Consider the following 19038-nt stretch of genomic DNA (forward strand, 5'->3'; position numbering starts at 1 on the left):
AAAAAAAAAATTCCATAAAACTTCTATAAAAAAATCTCATGTAACTCCATCGTCCTTCCAGTCAAATTTAGAAGTAATTTTAAGATTTGGCTTCTCATCTTTCTACATACATTGTTGAGCTTTTAAGCTCTCATTCTTCATCTTAGTAATTAAGGTATGCAAAATTTTTAGCTTTCCCTAAAACTCGCCATAAAACCAGAGGAGATCTCACTTTCTAAGTGATTGGAATTCCCTCCATTTCCATTGAGTGTTTAAAAATTAAGGTCAATACGTTTTTATTTAAAAGAGCCTTTTGTTGATTTTAACCTGTTTTGTGCCTCAATCTTTATTTTAGCTTAACCTTTTAAGATAGCTGTTTCAATTTGCTATTTGTGTTTGACTTTATGCTCCCTTTAACTATTGTGAAGCACTTTGTGATTTTATTGGAGAAAGGTGCTAAATAAACATTTACTCACTATCATACGACATATGTTTTAAATCTTATTTGTGACACTGCTGTATGTTCATTTCTTTGTCTTTCTGTGTTTTCTGGACTTATTTCAGTTCTGTCAATAGACCAAACCCGAAATATTGTTTTTTCTTACCGGCACCCAAGACGATGAGCCACCTTCTTCTTGAGGAACTGGAGGATGAGTTCCTTGGTGGGAGCATCAAATCGTTTGTCTTCAAACTTGCAGTCGTCCTCCAGAGTTCGGCGAGTTACCTCCGTGTTCTGGACTTTTTCCCTGAAGTCTTTGAACGGCAGGCGAGCAGCAACCATCTCGTAGATGCTGCAGCCCAGAGCCCACCAGTCCACAGACGTGCGGTAGTACTCCTGCTTGAGAACCTCAGGAGCCATGTAGCCTGTTGTTCCAGCCTGCAGATAGAGGGGTGAAAAAGCAGATTAAGAAAATGATGTAATTTATTTATGCATTGAGTTACTTTTTATTGTAATCTTATTTTTCATTTCTTTATTTTCTAACCCAGAGGTCCACAATGTGGAGCCGCATGCTTCTCCTTCATCACCTATTGTGTCTCTGACTTTAAAGAAATAAACAAAAAGGTTTATTTACTTTCAGAGTTATTGTTTATTTTTATTATTTATACAATTTTTGTTTTATTTCTATAAACTGAATTGAACACCAATGTGAGGATGTTTATAATTAACAGCAGTAGAATTTAAAAAAAGTTAAAGGTGCACCAATGTCATGTTCTATGAAAAATGTTTGACTTTTTTGTGTTTCTACTTCAAATAAATCTGCAGCAGCAGGAGGATCTTATTTCACACAGGATGTATTTTATTTTGAAAGGAACTTGTATATGCTGCTGTCAAAAGTAAAAGGTAAAATTGCTTTTCTGTGATATTTAGACATTTTTTTCGGTTAAATTACAGCACATGAGAAAAGGTCTGGGTGCATGCTCTTTGGACCATAACCTGTCTGCTCTCTGCAGGGGATCTCCAGACTCGTCTGCTCTGACAGACACTTCAATTGTGCAAAGATTAGAGAGCTAACGCTAACAAGCTCTGCTCGGTCAAGCATGTGCTCCAAAGTCCAACCGAGCTTGAGGTCAGGCACCTTCGAATCAGATTAATCCCTCTTCCTCTGGGTCTCTTCTTTTTTCCTGTTAGTCTCCTGAACTGTTTTGTGATGATGATGATAGAAAGTTGTGACAGTTCTACGTGTGCAGCAGGTCTGTACATATGTATCTGTGGAGAAAGTTTTGAGGGTTTTTCAGTCCAAATGTGTAATAATCTGTGGGTTTTCCACTGACCCTCTGGCAGATCATCTTCCCATTCGGCAGCTCCACAGCCAATCCCAGGTCGGACACTCGACACTGGCCCTTCCCGTCCAGCAGCACGTTCTCCGGCTTCATGTCTCTGTACACAATGTCCATGGAGTGCAGGTGGAGGATTCCGGAGATGATCTGTGCGACGTAGTAAACCACTCGCTCCATGCGGATTCCTCTCTCCCCCAACTCGTAGATGTGGAACTTGAGGTCTCCTCCAGACATCAGGTCCATGACCAGGCACAGGTGGGTCCTGCTTTCGTAGGCATAAGCCAGGTTTACGATGAAGGGACTGTTGACCTTTTCCAGGATCTGCTTCTCCTGAAGGGCCAGCCTTTCCCCGCTTTTCTTTTTCAGTCTCCTCTTGTCCAGCTTCTTGCAGGCGTACATGTGGCCCGTGTACTTCACCTGCACAACACAAACCTGCAAAAACCACAACATCCGTTGTGTAGGTACATGTTAAAAGTCCTCTTTAAAGTATTGAAAAACCTTTTAACTATGATTATGACATTTTTAGCCCAAATCAAACAACTTGTGTTGTTTCCTGAGACATAGTTTCTGCAGAGCGGCATAAGAAATTGAATTGTGGGTGGGAGTGTTGAGAGTAAGCCAGCTCCCATTTCCCATTATCCATCTCTCCCACTAGCTTACAGCCCATCACAACACCAACCTAACATTAGCGGTGCAACAAAAATGGCGAGCAACATTAAAGTTATCCATCTGTACAGTTATGAGCCAGATTCCAGGTCAGATGAGGAAAACGGATGAATCAGAATGGAGACAAACTTAACTTTTTTCCTCAAAGGAGGAATGTTTTTAGATGTTGATAGGTACGTACCTCACCAAAGCCTCCTCTTCCCAAAGTCCTGAACTCATAAAAGTACTTGTCGGTAATCTTTTGCCTCTCACACTCCTTCCACTGCAGAAACCGGTAAAAATAGGGGCTCTTCAAGTATTCCAGGAAAGGTTTCCCCTTCAGGAAGTCCTTAGTGGCGTCTGTTATCTTCTGCACTGTTTCCTCATCGAGGCTTTTGTCTGATAAGGTCCTGCACACGTTTGAGTCTTCTGTGAGGTAAGACAGAAACGTCTGAGACTGAGGATGACAGAACTTGGCAAGTATCCTTTGTCTGACCTTCTCTCTGGTCGCATCCTCAGCAAAGCTCCAGTCGTGCAGCTCCTGCAGGAACGCTGCAGCGGCTGCCCGCTGCGGGTCAGAGGTCAGGAGGAACTGCAGGAACAGCTTCTTCCCGATGGGCTGCCGCTCACACAGCCACTCGTAGGTCTTCTCGCCTGCTCCCCTTGGAGCAGTCGACTTCTTTGGCTTGGGCAGCGTCAGGAATTCTCTCTGCATGTTCGGCTCATTGCGGCCGCCCTGCTGAGCCTTGAGGTAAGCCGTGTTCACCACCAGTCTCTCCAGCCCTGCCGGGTCAGCCTTTGGGAGGGAATCATGTGGCATGTTGAAAAGCAGCAAAAAAGCGACAAGATTCAAGGTCCTCCATCTTGCGTTTCATTGGGCACAAGTGAGCACCGGCAGCACCTGCTTGGTGAGCATCCTCCATGTCCACGCGCCGCTCGGGGATTTGGCTCCTGCTAAGTGCCTTTGCACGTTTATGCAAAGATGAGCACGCAGGGAAAGCAACTTATGTGGTCCGTGGTTAAGAGGCTTTGGGCCAGTCTATTCTTAGGAGACACAAAGTGAGCTGTGATTGGACTGCAGCTAACAAAGTAGCAGGTCATACCTTAAAAGTTACAGTAAGTTCAACTTCTATCAAACACACCTATGTGTGGTCAAACAATCACACTTAGGAGCTCAGGAACTGAAAATTGAGTGAGTTTTATCCAGTTAAAATTATCCTTTACTTTTTTGATCCCAGGTTGTGGTGAAAATTGGTTATAAAATAGCATAAATGGATGGTGGGGGTTCTGTCACAAAACCCTGAAACAGCTTCATGCCATAAAACCTCACATGTCAAACAAGGGCGACGAGGCCAGCGGTCATTAGCCTCATGACTAAGTCAATTACGCCGGTAACTCTACCTCACTGAATTCACAGTTTGTGTGTGCAGCCAAAGACAGCAAACACAAAAAAATCATGTAAAACTAGAAATACACAAAGAACATAATGAAGCCACTTCTTTGATGTCCCTAGTTTTGTTTGGTTAATGTTGTGCAGCTTAGCGGTGTAACAGGACCAGCTTAAGCTCCATGTGATCCAGCGCTCGCAGCACAGAGAGCAGCTACTTCCCAATCAAATTACTCCCATTAGTGAGTTTATCTGCAGGTTAAAGACACCAATGAAAGTGGTGTTTTTTATGTTTCAGCATGTTCTTGTGGCATCTTTTCTGACATATAGCAAGAAAATTAGGATAAAAATTACATTTATGAGTATTTATTTGCTCAAAATTTAAATGAGGAGGAGACAAAAAAATGCTGCTTGAAAAGATCTTATTGTGACGTAGAAAATACGCTGGTCACAAGCTCCCCGCTCCACTCCATTCTGATCCATCCACTTAGATCAATTTACGTCTTTGTTTTCCTCATCTGAGCTGGAATAAGGTTTAAAACTGTACGGCTGGATCGCACCATTTTTGTTGCACCAGTAATATTAGGTAGAGGGCGTGAGGAGCTATAGGCTAGTGGGAGAGCGTGCAAACAGATGGACGATGGGATGAAGGGTGGAGTTACCAACACCTGAGGGGAATTTTTAATGAATACTCTGCACTGCAAAAACTATGTCCTAAAAAGTTTTTTTTTTGGCTAAAATGACATGATTATAATCAAACGACCACTGGGAACGATTTTACAACAGATCAAAAGATGATTGAGATGGAACTTCAAAGAATTCGGAAAATCTTTTTCCAGCTTTACTATTGTGTCTTAAATTTGAGAACTGTTTTAGTTTATCCTAATACGGCCTACTAACCCAATGAATTGACAGAAAATTCTTTTTTTTTAATTAAATGTGCTTGGACCCTTTAAATCCACACTGAACTTTTGCAATATAATTTATTAACACATAAATAGTATCAGTTATTACACTTTGGCAAGTTTTTTGCTCTCAACATGTTTTTAACATGGTGTAACTGGATTACAAAGAATTCATTAAAAGCAAATTTTGTGCCATTTAATACAGCAAGTACTCATTTAAAAACATGAATAACAATAGATGAATTGTTCTCACCATAAAATTAGCAAAACGTTTCCCGCCAAATGTGTTTCTGAGATTTTGGAAGCTGCCATTTTGAAAAGAATAGGAAAATGCCCTTCTACTGCCCCTAGTGGAAGAATGATGAACTACAGGGCAGAAAACGTGGACCTAATTGCATAAAATATGATTTTTAGGAACGTTTGGATCATACTAATGATATAGGGGTCTCATAAATGCACGTATTAACTATTATAAGAATGGTTATATAGGATTATGGAAAAATGATTTAAACAAAAACAAACCTGGAGCTTTCACAATTCTTTTATTTCTAAAATAAAAACCACATCTTGTGCCAAACACCGCCACATACATCAAATAAATCTTACATGTCAAACACTGTAAATTGTCATCTGTCCCTCCCCGAGGCTTCTGATGCGTACAGCAGCTGATCTGTGCACGTGTTTGTTCCCCGCCCTCCTTCCACGCCGTGACTACAGGAAACATGGGATGGTGAGTAGGAAGGCGGCACAGGAGAATGGCAGAACGGCTCAGAAGAACCCGCGGGCTCAGTCCTCATTTGCCGATTCTCTGCACCACCCAGTCTTGTTGGCAGAGGGGGCAGCGGTTGTTCTGCTTCACCCAAAGGGACATGCAGCAGTTGTGGAAGGAGTGGTTGCACTCGCCCCAAACAACTGGAAGACGGAGGCGGAGAAACGGGTTAGAAACTGAATGACAAACTTCACAAAGATAGAATGAAACACATTTTTATAGGTGCTTTTATTTTTCTTCCTGTTTTTGTTTACAAAAAGTTAAGAAGGGAAGAAAATATAAGTTAATTTGTTTGTACTTATCTGCTCTCAAACTAATACAGAACCATTCTGATAAAAACATTTTTTATCATGTTCTTGTGCCATTTCTCTAACGACTGAGGACATGTATAAAGAAAATAAAGCTTTTCTGAGTATTTCTTTGCTCAAATTGTCGTGAATAAGGAGCAGACGAGAGATGCCGTTTGTAAAGTAGTATTTGCGACATAGAAAACACGCTGGGTGGGTCAAAAGCTCCCTCAGCAACTCTTTGCAACAGGGAGGGGAAAGGGGGGCGGGGTCGCTCCGCTCTAATGGTCTTGCTCACCACTCAGACGAATTTCTAATGAACTTCCGCCACTTTGTAGAAACTGTGTCCTAGAAATTTTTGTTTTAATTTTTAGCTAAAAATGACAATCATAACTAAAAGATCACATCTCACAATGTGATAAAAAAATTGTAAAGCTTGGAGAAAAAAACAACTTTTATTTCTAATCTTTTTTATGTTTATTGCGACATTAACTCAAATAATGAGTCACATATTTGGGAAATGTGCTACAACCAAAAAACAATTTGAAAAGAAGGCACACATTTATAAAGTGTGATATTGACTCAAACATTTGGTTGAAATTTAAACATATAAATATTTTGTTTTCAAAGGAAAATTATAGACTTGAACATAAAAGTGTTGTTTAATCTATTTACTAGTTATAAGCTAATCGTTAAATTTCAAATTTTCAAATCACATTTTTATGTTTGCAATGTTTATTTTTAATTCATAATAGAAAGAAAAATGCTATAAATACATGACATGTGTGTTTGAATATTTTTTTGATTTATTGTAATGTGCGTTTGTAATGTAGATGTCATCTTCTGGCGTTCTCCCTGTTACTATTCTGTTTTTGCACTTTGTATATTAAAAACATAATTGAAATTTAGAATAAATAAGGTTTTTCTGCTTTTAAATCGAGAAATCCGCGCACCTGGGCTTTTATTGTGGTAGGACACAGGTTTGATGAAAACCCTCGTTAGCATATCCGGTTAACCGATTCTGCTGCTGATGGACGTTTAAAAGCTCGGAGCGTCTTACCAACACAGTCTTCCTGTTTGTTCTCCGCCTGACATCGGAGGCACGCGTCTGTAAAAGTGTGAGGAATAAAAGTTAAAGCACCAAAGAAGCCTACATCCGTCAATCACGACAGTGTTAGCCAAGCTAGCACGGGTTAGCCGGGTGTTAAGCTAGCTGTCAAACACTTACCCATTACTTGTACCCGACAAATCGCACACGTGTCGCATTCCACGTCCCAGCTCCACATGGCCACGGCGTTCCATTTCTTCAGGGAAAACATCTTGTCACTCCCCGTCTTGGATCCTGAAGAAGTGTGAGAGAGCACCAACCCCGGCTCGTCCCCGTCGTCCATCTCGGCTCCACCGTTAGCTTAGCTAAACCAGATGGATGCTTGTTCTTACGGCGACGGCAGAGGGCGCTGTTTCTCAACATTTAGGAAACGGAAGAAACCATCTGGAGGTTTGCACCTGTTTTAGTCTATTTGCGCTGTTTTAAATGCTTTGAAGACTATTTATATTATTTAATGTGTTTTTGTAGAACCGTGTCAGCCAAATTCTTACAAAAAGCAATATCTGAACTTTAAGGGCTTGAATTTTCTCTTTAAAATGTATTTTGTGGCACATAAACTAGGCTTTATTTAGGAATAGTCCACTGTGTTTAGCATCACAAGTTAAGTGCAAAGACGCTTTTTTTTTTTTTTTTTTAAGCATTTTATCAGTTAGAAATCAGGTCACAGACAGGTCTGATTTCATAATTTATCATATTTCATTTTAGCAGATTAAGATGTGTAAAAATATGTAATTTATTTATGCAAATATTTCATTTATAAATAAAGATAAATAAATATTCTGTATATTTATATAACAATTGAGATTGAGTACAGTAAATAGTTAATCATGTTGCCTAACAGTACCATATATATGCTATTTACATTGCACAACACATTAAAAACAAATAAAAATGAATCCTACTTCATTAAATTTATAGTTATGTTCTTAAAACACATCCATACATATAAATACTTTCATACGTGAAGCTAAATTAGCATTCACTTATTTTTCTTTCTAGAAGAACATCAATGATTTGCTTATTTGGTCATATTTGATTACTGAGTCAACTTTTAGGATAGACAGTCAATGCTGGGTTCAGAGACGAGTTTGTTTCCTGTAAAACCTTCCAGTTTGTAGCTGCTTTGTCATTAAACGTGTTTCTGCTTAGAGATCCACAAAGGAAGCCGTCAGTCTTCATCAGATGAAACACAAACATGCACAGAACATCACGGCGACGCCTCTGGAGTCTGAAACGAGGCCTGATTCTTTTGAACAAACTTCTGAAAGTTTAATTTGGCAGGAAGTTCCTATCTTTTCACAGCAGCTGGATCCTCGAGTGTGTTGTGAGTTCACAGAGCATCTGTTGCAAAGTGTCTTCATGAAAGGGGAGCCAGACTGTTTTCTGGGAAATCACGATTTAAAGCAGTGGATACAGAACCGTTTTTGTACTTCCTGACCACTGGATTGTCAAGATCCACTTTAATAATCTTTTATTAAATTTTCAAAATGAACTTTTAATTATGATAATGCCATTTTTAGCTTAAAAAAAACTGTTATTTTATAGGACAGTTTTTGGAGTTCATCAGAAACTGAGTTGTGGGTGGGACCATTGACCCCGTCCCTCACCATGTCACCTGTTTACACTATGTCCCACTATATTACACCTCCTCAATCTTAGATTACAATAGTAACAAAATATCAACCAGTATCAGAGCTATCCAGCTTTACAGTTTTGAGCCGAATCCCAGCTCAGACGAGGAAAACTAAAACATAGATGGATCTGGTTGTCTTCAAGTGGATGCATCAGAATGGATGTTTGTGGCCCACCCAGTGTATCTTCTACGTCACAAATACTCTCTTTTTCAAAAAAATTTTCCCATCTGCTCCTGATTCACAAGGATTTAAATAAAAAAAAACCCTCAGAATTGCAATTTTAAGCTTGATTTTCTTTGTAGATGTCCTCCATCATCAGAAAAATGCCACAAAAACATGCTAAAAACATCCTTATCATTGGAGTGGGCTGTAAATGTGACCGGGTTTCTACTTAAAGAGTCCTGCTTAAAGAGTACAAATAAATCTTTAGTATAGGAAGTCCCACCGGCTTGTGATGTTTCTCCGCCTTCAATGTTCCACCTTTATGCAAATTGACTGTTCTGGACTTCATTTTCACACAAACAGAACTGCCTAATTTGCTATGTACCTCTCTTGCCCTGTATTTTGTGAGGGGAGTTAATAGTGGGGGGACTGGTGTTTTCATCATTCCTTGAATGCAGCACAGGCAGGATCACTCAGTCAGTGGTTGTAGTCAGCACTCACAGCTCCCAGCAGTGAACCTTCAACAGAGCTGTGGATCCAGAGACTGTCGCTGCCCGGGAGAGAGTCGAGGGTCGTCTTCATTTCATCCACTGGTTCTGTCATGACCGCAAGGATTCAGGGAGCAGCTGGAAAGTTACAAACTTCTGTGTTTATGAGCAAAACAACAGGTAAGACACACGGGGGAGGCTTTGAGGCACTTTAATTGAATCCATTCAGGACAATTAAGGCTTAACTGAGTTTTTAAAATGATATATTTAACAAGAATAATATCTTTAAAAAAGAGGACCGGACATGGAAAAAAACAAAAGGGAGAATTCATTTAATAGCATTTAAGGCAAAATGAGTTTATTTTAAACATTTACTTTGACGTTTTTAAGAGTGTTTAACTATAAGATAGGAGTTTTTGTAACAGTGGTATCTTCCTAAAATAACAACATTTGATGTTAGAAATAAATTCATCTTTAAATTGATTTTTAAAAAGCTGCATTTCAAATGATAAAACACAAAAATCTAATGTGATGCAACAAAAAAGGTTCACATTTCCTGCAAATATTTCATGCAAAATTCAAAGTTGATATCATCTTTGTCATTGTTGTGATGAGGTTAGGACTGCTGGTGACCACTTTACTGACTGAACAAAGTCGTGCATGAATGTAATAATGAACTGATGAGAATATAATCTGTTTTGCTGCAGTTGCCACCCTCAGTTACATTTTTTCCATTACTACATTTTATTTCCTGGACGACCAGCCCTTGAAGAATCTAAAACTGGAATTGTCAAAATGAAAATAGTAAACATATTTTCATATTTTTTTTATCAAAAATAGAAATTTTAGCTCACCATCATCTTAGTACTAGTTGATTCATCTTAATAAATCCTTAAAAAATCTGAAACTAACACTTACTTTTAGAACATAAATCAAATTTTTTGCGTCCAAAATCATAAAAATAAATGCCAGTTTAACTTTACTGAACTTTAAAATAATATTCTTAAAATTGAACCAAAAATGACAGTGTAATGTGACTTTTTTAGGCTTAAATCTAGCTTTTCTATTGTCAAGAGTGTGGAGCAAAAGGACTTGAACTCATTTTAATTGTTATTTTCTTATTTTTTAATGGGACGACACATTCTCCACTGTGCTGATATTGAGAAAAGCTTTGAAAAGTGTTGAGCAAAGAGAAGTTAAACAATGTTAAATCTTGTATATTACTCTGAATGTCTAAAAACAAAAAATGTATTTTATGCTCTTGAAAAAACAAGACTTAAAAACATGTATATTTTTATATGGAGCTGTGTGGAGTTAACTGTCCAAAGTAAAAGTTTTGTAGCTTGTTGTAACTTAAACTCAGGTTCTGCGTTTGAACATAATATCCTTGATGTGAAACTCCAGCTGTCAGATCTTGAGGCGGCAGAGTCTGGGGAGCAGGTCTGACTGGATCCAGGGTTGTGTTTGTAACTGTTCACCCTGTAAATCTGAGGAAAAGGTTCCAGCCACAGTTCTGCTTCAAATTCCTTAATATATATGAGCTGGAATATTGTTAAAAAAGCTTCTGTGGAGGAAGTCCAGACTCAGCCTGTGTGCAAAGAAACCTTTTAGTAGTTGAAAAATGATGTCCTGTTTTATGGATATGTTACATAGACTGAAGGTTACCATCCCCCCCCTGCCCCGCAAGGTCTCCATGGGTAATAGCAGCAGCATCCATGATGGAATTTGGGAATTCTCAGGAGTGTTTCCTCAAATAACATCCTTGTAAGCAATTTAAAGATTTAAAAGTGCACATCCTGAGCTTTTAAACCAATTGTCGATCATGGTTAAGACTTATCAAAAGGTAGTCTTCACTTTTTTAAACCATTTTCCAATCAGAACATGTCTGAATATAGAATAAAAGTGCAATTGGATAAAAATAAAACTGGAAAAGGAGAAAGATCATTTTGCAGAGCTGGAAGCTGTCAGGTGTTTCACTGAAGCAGGTGAAGAGACCAACTCTTGCAGCAAATTCCTCAAAGATGAGAAGAGACAGAATCACCTTCTGCTGGAGTTTCTTCTCATAGACATTTTTAGTTTTTTAAGTTTTGTTCAGTTTCCTTTAGGCCCTTAAATTTAAATGTTTTCAGAACATCGTGTACAGAATGAGGCAAAACCTTTTATTGTCCCCCTATTCTCTGTTTTCACTTCATTTTTATCGGCAGTTCCTGCAAGAACTCCATAGATCTTCAGTGCTGAGGGAGTGTGGAACTCATCCGGTGTATTTAGCCCCTTTTTTTTGCAGCAACATCTGTATTGAAGCATTGCCTTTTGTCATGGCTTCTTCAAAGTTTAAAGAGATAGATGCAAAGTCATCCTGCATTCATGTGAAATATATTAGTCTCTGAGCATCTTTAATCCAATAAAGCATTCAAAGATGAGGATGAAATTCAACTGTGTGGTTTTTTGGTTTCTCCAAAGTCAAATATTTGATGTTTTTACCCCTCCTGCTCCTGGATATTTGACTGGAAAGTTTGTTTTTTTTTTCTGTCAGGGGCGATGCTGAGGGTCAGGAGGGCCTTCTGGTTGGTACTGGGCATGCTCAGTCTGTCCCTGCTGCTGGTGGTGCTGGGAATCTACACAACAACCATCACAGAGAGCGTGATTGTGACCGGCTACAGCTCTGGAGTCATTGTGAGTGTTCTTGTGTCGCTGATGTGTTGGTTTTTGTGCTAGTCATGTGACTGCAGACGACCCCGATCATGCCTGGTTTGTGGCTCCCAGCGGGAAGGTCTCAAACATCCCCAGCATGTGGTGTTCATTATGGAATTAAAGCAGCAATCCATCCCGATGCTGCAGCCATAAATGCTCTCACTGTAGTCCTGCAGGTGTTCGCTTGGAAGAGTGTAACAGCAGTGATGGACAGTTATACAACGGACACTTGTTGGGCTTTCCAACTGTTTTAAGCTGAAAGACAATATTTTATTTTCCGGGAACCGATGATAAGTTAGCCACAAAAATAGAAAAAAAGTCACACGTAATTCCAAAGTGTTCATCAAAGTTTTCCTTTGTATAGGTGAAAAAATCTGTCCTTAGAACAAGTAGTCTTGTAGGGTTTCTTACAACAAAGTTGTGATGTTCTGCCCTTTTAGATCAAAATAAAATCTTGAAATTAAAGCTGCAAGTGATGCTGCCCTTCCCCGCCCCCTTTTGCCCCGCCTTCACATGGCTGAGCGAAGGCTATACTCTCTTCAGTCTTCCCTTCTGCTCTGGTCAGAACTGTATGAGACAAATTCATTGAAAAACAAGCAAAAAAAATCTCAACATAGTGACATTTCTGTCACTATGACTCAACAAGATATTTACGATTTTAAATGAGTCATTACATCTGAACAAAAAGTAACTACAAAGTTCTGTGTTATTTCAAGTGAAATAACTGGAAAGTAGATGAGAATACTTGATGGAATTGTATCCTTTCTCAGTGTATAGAATATCCAGTGCATTAAAATCACAAAGGAAGTTCTGATCTTGCCTTTCCACTCATCATTGGGACTAATCATTAAGTGTGTGATGGTTTTAATTAAAATGAAGTTCATGTTTGTGGATTGCATAACTCTTCCTTTATGATATTTCACACTCTGCAGCTGACCCTTGGCTGTTTTCTGGGACTCCTGGGACTCCTCCTGGACGAGAACCGCCAGCAGCTGGTACAGTATGAGCGCACAGGCCTCCTCTCCACCAACACACAACACTAAAACACATTTCTTTTTTCATTTAATTCATTGCACGGTGGAGCCTGCTCGGTGAGCCCATAGAGTGAAAATGTTCATGCCTCACCTGCACCCCCCTTCAGATTCATCTGCTCCTCTCTATGAAGGACAACTCAAAAACCAATGGCATCCATAGGGGTCAACCCCCCCCATCCGGGTGGATGTGACTAAGTTCGCAGATGTATAGAAGATATCTCTTTTAAAGAGCTCCAATGCAAGATTTACAACTTTTAAGAGCATCTCAGCAGGACACATTTTCATGAACTTGTGGGATTTGTCGTTTCCTGATGGATTTATTCATATTTATGAGTTCATGAGGATAGCTTCTTTGTGTTGTGAGATCAAGCTGATCATCAGAAAATAAAAATATATCCACTTTTGACTTTTATTCTGCTGTCACCTAAAGTGCCTTTTAAATAATCTGAGGCCTTCTATCATGTTCCAGATGGAGGTTTCTCCTTCCTGCCTCCATTGTTTCTTCTTAAAGATCAAACTACTACTGAAATGATGACACGCCTGACTGCACTCATCATGATCCTATTTGTTCATTTCTTTTATACGTCTATTAAATGAAAAAAGCACCCCCATGTGCTAGGACTGTGCCAAGTTTCCCGTCCAGCTTCTCCAACAAACATCTTATTGATCAACTTAGAGAGGTTGTAGAGGCGTCATTTATTAGAGCTGCAGGCATCAGACAACCTTCCATGAAATCCTATTCCAAAGCTCTGATACAGTTTGACAAATGTGGGATAAAAGTGTAGTTCTGATTATGTCTGAGCAGGTTGGTGGCTAAAATCTTTGTCTAGGACGTTCTTTAGAGACACTTTCAGGTTGTAGAAAGAGTTTATGAGGTCCATAAAAAAGCCTGAGTTTTATTATTATTATTATTGTAACTTTTTTGAACCACAAGTAGTGTTGGAAGTATCAATATTAAGAAGGTAATGCATTTTTTTATTTAAAGTCCCTTTTACCCTGAACCAATCCCCCACTTTGTCCAATGTTTGTGTTAGTCTCAGATATGGCTTCTTCTTTACCACTCTGCCCTGAAGATCAGCATCCTGAAGTCGCCTCTGAACTGTAGATGCTGACACTGGTGTTTTGCAGGAACCATTTAATGAAGGAAGACTTTAATTGAGGACATGTGAGGCGCCTTTTCCTTAAACTGAAAACTCTAATACTTCTTCTTGCTCAGTTGGGCAGCGGGACCGCCCACTTCTCTTTCTATTCTGTTAGAGCCTGTTTGTGCTGTTCTCTAAAGAGAGTAGGGCATTGAATAGCCTTCATTTTTAAGAACAATAAAAGACGGTCATGTTTCACATTAAAGTTCTCTTTTTCTGGCCATTTTGAGCATTTCAGCTACCTCACAAATGTGATGCTCCAGATACTCGTACTACTCAAAGGAAGGTCAGTTTAAGAGCTTCTCTAATCAGCCAAACTGTTTTCAGCTGTGCTAATATGATTTCACAAGAGTTTCTTATTCATCTGTCAGCCTTCAAATAGCAAACACATTGTACAGTTAGGACCCTGGAGTGATAGTTGCTGGGCCTCTAGTCACCTGTGCTGATAATGCAGCAAAACCCAGACATTTACAGGTAGAATTGTCATTTTTTTTCAACCTTTTACCATATTAATGGTGTATATAGGTTATTTCTGACTAGTTTAAAGTTATCTTCACTGGAAGAAAAATGTTATTTTTCCTTTTAAGAAAACCAGCTCACTGGCCTTGCGGTAGAGTGTCCGCCCTGAGATTGGAAGGTCGTGGGTTCAAATCCCGGCTGAGTCATACCAAAGACTGTAAAAATGGGACCCAGTGTCTCCCTGCTTGACACTCAGCATTAAGGGTTGGATTGGGAGTTAAACCACCAAATGGTTCCCGAGTGCGCCTGTGTCTGCAGCTCACTGCTCCCCCAGGGGATGGGTCAAATGCAGAGAACAATCTCCCATCACTAACCACAAGTGTTTATTGAGTTTGATGGTCAACCACAAAGAAGGAAAGGTGATAACCTTCTTCGTTCTTCAGGATGGGAACTTTTCAGGTTGGACGTCATCGTCATAAAAAAAAAAAATCTATAAGAATTTTAATTTGAAATCCCACGGTATTTGATTTTTATCAGATTACAAACAACTGAGGCATTTTAAGAGATATTTTATTAGTGGAATTTGGAACATGTGTAAATTCCTGCAACATGAAAGTGAGTTTGTGTGATCTCCACCAGGAGAAACCCAGCAAACGCTTCCAGAAGTTTTTGGAAACTTTATAAATTGCTGTTTGTAATTTTTTTTACTAAAGCTTTTGCCAGAGGAGCATCAATCCAATGTTTGTTTCTCAGATCAGAACTCATTCGTTCAAACATGAACCTAAAAACCGTTGCAAACAGATAACAGACGGTCTGGTCAAGGCGGCGTGTTGGTTTGATGCTGCTGATAGTGGAGTCAAAGCAGGTCAAGTGGAAAAACAAACAGGATGGAGTTTACAGTGGCAGAAAACCAGAACTGTTGGAGTTTATGTTCCTCCTGCTGCTCTCAAAAACTGTGAATGTGAAACAGACTGAAATGTTGATCTACTCCTCAGTCTTTCAACAGTCCTTTAATGTGCAGTTCTGCACCAGGCACTTGATTACACTGAGGCGGCAAAGTTAGTGTTTTTGGAATTTATTTCCACTTTGCTTTTTATGGCTCATCAGCTTAACGTCTTAAGTTTTTATGCTCATTTTGCTGAAAACACTTCAAATAAGGGACTTTTAGATTTAGTTAGGAGTTTACAATAGCGACAGAACAAAAAAAAGTCCAGATCTGTTTTCAGGTCCAGCAGGTTTGTTTCAGAAGGCCAACAAAGCTCATTCAAAGACCCACTCTGTTTTATTTAGTTTTTAACATGTATATGTGGCATTTTTCTTATGAAGGGCGAAAAAAATGTAATATGAAATCATTTAATTTTTGCATTTCTGAGTGTATCTCCATTGAAATCACTGTCTATCAAACCGGTGATACGGCCCAAAACCACCTCCTCCAAGTGCAAAAACTTTTTTTTTCAATAATTGCAAGAATTAATTGTGAATTCATTATTGCAGATCCAATTCGATCCATTTCATAGTTAATGGAAAGCTCTTCACTTTCCTCGGCCAGCTGGCATCCGACTCAAAACGATACGGCTGGACATTTACAATATTGTACAACAGAAACAGGGGTCAGGGGCGGGGCTACTTAGCTCATCACCAATGGTCACGCCCCCCCAGAGGAAACAGAGGCTCCAAATCAAAATTAAATATGGCTTTTTAAGACATTTAGATTGTGGGATTTTGGTTTAAAACTTCATAATAATATTTAAAACACTACTGGAAACATTTTATTTTCTTCTTGCCAATAAAAGTAGTAAAGTCCCAGTTTGATCAGCTTTTGATTTTAAAAAAAAACACATTTCCAGTGGTCTTTTATTTATGAATATGTGCTTTTAGCCAAAAGAAAAACTTCCCATCACCCCTTGTTTACAGTCTTACAGCCCTCACAAGCCCAACCTAACATTACAGGTGCAACAAAAATGTTGAGCAATGTTGGAGCTATCCAGTCGTACAGTTTTAATCCAGATACCAGCTTGGATGAGGTAAAAACAAACATGACGTACATGGATCTAATTGTCTGCAAGGTTATGCATTAGAATAGAGCGGAGGAGGGAGTTTGTGGCCCCGTCACAACTACAAGCTTTTTCAAACTGATTTACAACAATTTGAACAAAGAAATACTCAAAAATACAATTTTTAGCTTTATTTTCTTTTTATTTGTCATCCATTGTGAGAAAAATGCAACAAGAATACAATGTTAATTTAGATGGGTCTTTAAGAGTAAACGTTTTTCTAGTCTCGTTTGTTGCTTATTTGATCTTAACAAATGGTCAAAAGTCAAATATCTTATTTAAAAAAAAGCCAAGGAGAGCTAAACAAAACATATGTTCATTCTTTTCAGGGATGCAACGATTCACTTTCCCCACAATTCAGTTCAATGTTGTAACATATGGTTCAGTTTTAAACCAAGAAATGTGGCATACCTAATCGTTAGAGATAAGTATCATCAGTGGTATGAATAATAAAGTTTTATAAAGTTATTACTTTGAAGGAAATGTGAAATATATGCAATCTGTAGCTCAAAAATGTTCTTACCTAAGAGACAAATGTATCATTTTTCCCCCAAAAAACGAGTATCTACTGATAAGTAAGAATACATTCTGAGCTAGAATTTAATCACAGGTGAAAATTACACTTTAAACTTCAACACTTTATAAAGATACACAAAATCGATTTATTTATGTGAACACAAAGCTTTAATGTTTAATTTCCACAAAGTACATGAAACCCAGAGCTTGCAGCTGTGTCTACAATAGATTCAATGGGTTACATCTATTTTTTTTTTTTTTGAAAAGTGAATAAATGCAGCACAAATACCCATTTATGATTTAGGTAATTTTATGTATAATTTAAAAAAGTTACAAATAAAAAAAGAGAATCCATCCCAGATGGAGCCACAGTCAACTAAATACACAAACGCTCTGGAGAAAAGGTCATCTGTGAACATGAGTTCACGCCGGAGTCTTTTGGAGAAAATCTGTTGTTGTTGGATTTGGTTTTAAGGATTTGACTTTATAAAGTTTGGGAATGAAATACACTTTTTATTTGATAATGCTGTAAAATGGGAAAGAGTTGATCCAAAATAGAGTTCCAGTGCGGACAAACCCACAAATCATCTTCACATTATTCACCGGGAGACACAATCTTGACATGTTGCTGTGAAACTGTTTCTAAGAGGCATATTTTGTTCATTCTTCTAACTGTTATTAGTTTGATTACTAACTGGAGTACGATTGGATAGTTCACACTATTCTAGAGGACTATTGTACATGCGTAATTCCTAATATGTGCATAACTTTGGATTGGTGCGTGCATATTCTTGATTTGTAACTCATATATTACTGACCATTTTTCATTTAGATGTGATGACTTGTTAAGACATAATCTTGAATATCTTGTTGGATAATTTGATCTTGAAGCATCATATTTTGGGCAAAATCTCCAATAAAGCAGTTTTTTTCTTTACATTGTATTTTTATCCGAAGTTTTATTTTTGATGATTAGCTGATCTCGTTTAAGAAACAGTTGCACCTTTTTGGGAAACTATGACAGTTTTGATTCATAGCACAATTTAAATGCACTTAACAACAGCAGGAAATGATTTTGAAAGTAATCAAAGATTTATGTATAATTTTCCAGATAAATGTATCTTAAAATGTGTAATTCTTGTTCTATTCTTTAGATGATTATTGTTGAGAAATTATAGATTGTTGAGATGCATAAAATAGGATTTATTTATTTTTGTTTTTTTTTCTTTTGCACTACAAGTTCATTTTAAGGCATAAAGCCAATTTCCAAAGCAATAAACTTACCGTAAATATGACAGATTTTAGTTAATTTCAAGATTTCCGTTATTGTTTTTTGGTAGATTTTTTTTTACAAGGGAGAAACATCCTGTATTCTATTTTTTTTTATTATTATTATTTTGAGAGTTATGCTTTTTCCAATCTAAAAATATAATGTAAAGTAAAATAAATATATATATATGTTTCATTATGGTACTACTGCAGTTGTAGGATATTCAAGACTTTTTGTCCTAAGAGAACTCTTCGTATGTCAATGAAAAGTCCCTAGGTTAGTTTAGTCTCATATCACGTCTAATAAGGTATTTAAACTAGAAACTAGATACAAATATTTGGTGAGATAATGTGTGCATCTCATAAAAACATAGAAAAAAGTTATTTGTATTCATTTGCATTGATAAAATATAGTTTACAAACATAGGTTTTTCCGTTCAGTTTGCATTCATCTGTTTTGCGTTAACTCTTCTTGTTTTCTTGTTTCTCTTCTCCTCTTGCAGCTGACAGCCGCCATTGTTTTCCTCAGTTTAGGGATCATCACCTCCTTCTTCTGCCTCCTGATTGATGGCGTTTGCATCGTCCTGAACATGGTGGGTCACCCTCTCCGATACCCCACAAAACGCGTGCTTTTGATGATGAAACCGCAGACACAGCAGGTCCTCAAGCGTTCATAAATAAACCTCAGGGCCCGACACATCCATGAAAGGAGATATCCCCAGAATTCATT

At 38.2% G+C, this 19038-nt stretch overlaps 3 protein-coding genes across 3 annotated transcripts in view; 1 reads left to right on the forward strand and 2 right to left on the reverse strand.

The window, feature by feature from the left end:
* The window catches only part of grk7b (G protein-coupled receptor kinase 7b), a 5858-nt gene extending 2066 nt beyond the window's left edge, over positions 1-3792 (reverse strand). Inside the window, exons 1-3 of the mRNA XM_024276978.2 lie at positions 2606-3792; positions 1753-2190; positions 585-856 (exon numbers count right to left, since the gene is read on the reverse strand). Coding sequence (XP_024132746.2) covers positions 585-856; positions 1753-2190; positions 2606-3223 — 1328 coding nt within the window. The 5' untranslated portion in view covers positions 3224-3792. The remainder of the gene's footprint in view (positions 1-584; positions 857-1752; positions 2191-2605) is intronic.
* Positions 3793-5220: 1428 nt separating this feature from the next.
* On the reverse strand, positions 5221-7197 carry rnf7 (ring finger protein 7). The gene is made up of 3 exons (XM_024277808.1): positions 6980-7197; positions 6812-6859; positions 5221-5607 (listed from the first exon to the last, which is right to left on the reverse strand). The coding sequence occupies exons 1-3, from the start codon at positions 7140-7142 to the stop codon at positions 5489-5491; spliced, it is 330 nt and encodes a 109-aa protein (XP_024133576.1). The 5' UTR covers positions 7143-7197; the 3' UTR covers positions 5221-5488.
* Positions 7136-19038, forward strand: part of LOC112149848 (transmembrane protein 255B) — a 19776-nt gene continuing 7873 nt past the window's right edge. Inside the window, exons 1-5 of the mRNA XM_024277806.1 lie at positions 7136-7249; positions 9114-9323; positions 11677-11816; positions 12767-12829; positions 18812-18901. Coding sequence (XP_024133574.1) covers positions 9257-9323; positions 11677-11816; positions 12767-12829; positions 18812-18901 — 360 coding nt within the window. The 5' untranslated portion in view covers positions 7136-7249; positions 9114-9256. The remainder of the gene's footprint in view (positions 7250-9113; positions 9324-11676; positions 11817-12766; positions 12830-18811; positions 18902-19038) is intronic.

Source organism: Oryzias melastigma, linkage group LG13 (genome assembly GCF_002922805.2).
Source record: "Oryzias melastigma strain HK-1 linkage group LG13, ASM292280v2, whole genome shotgun sequence".
Classification (NCBI taxonomy): domain Eukaryota; kingdom Metazoa; phylum Chordata; class Actinopteri; order Beloniformes; family Adrianichthyidae; genus Oryzias; species Oryzias melastigma.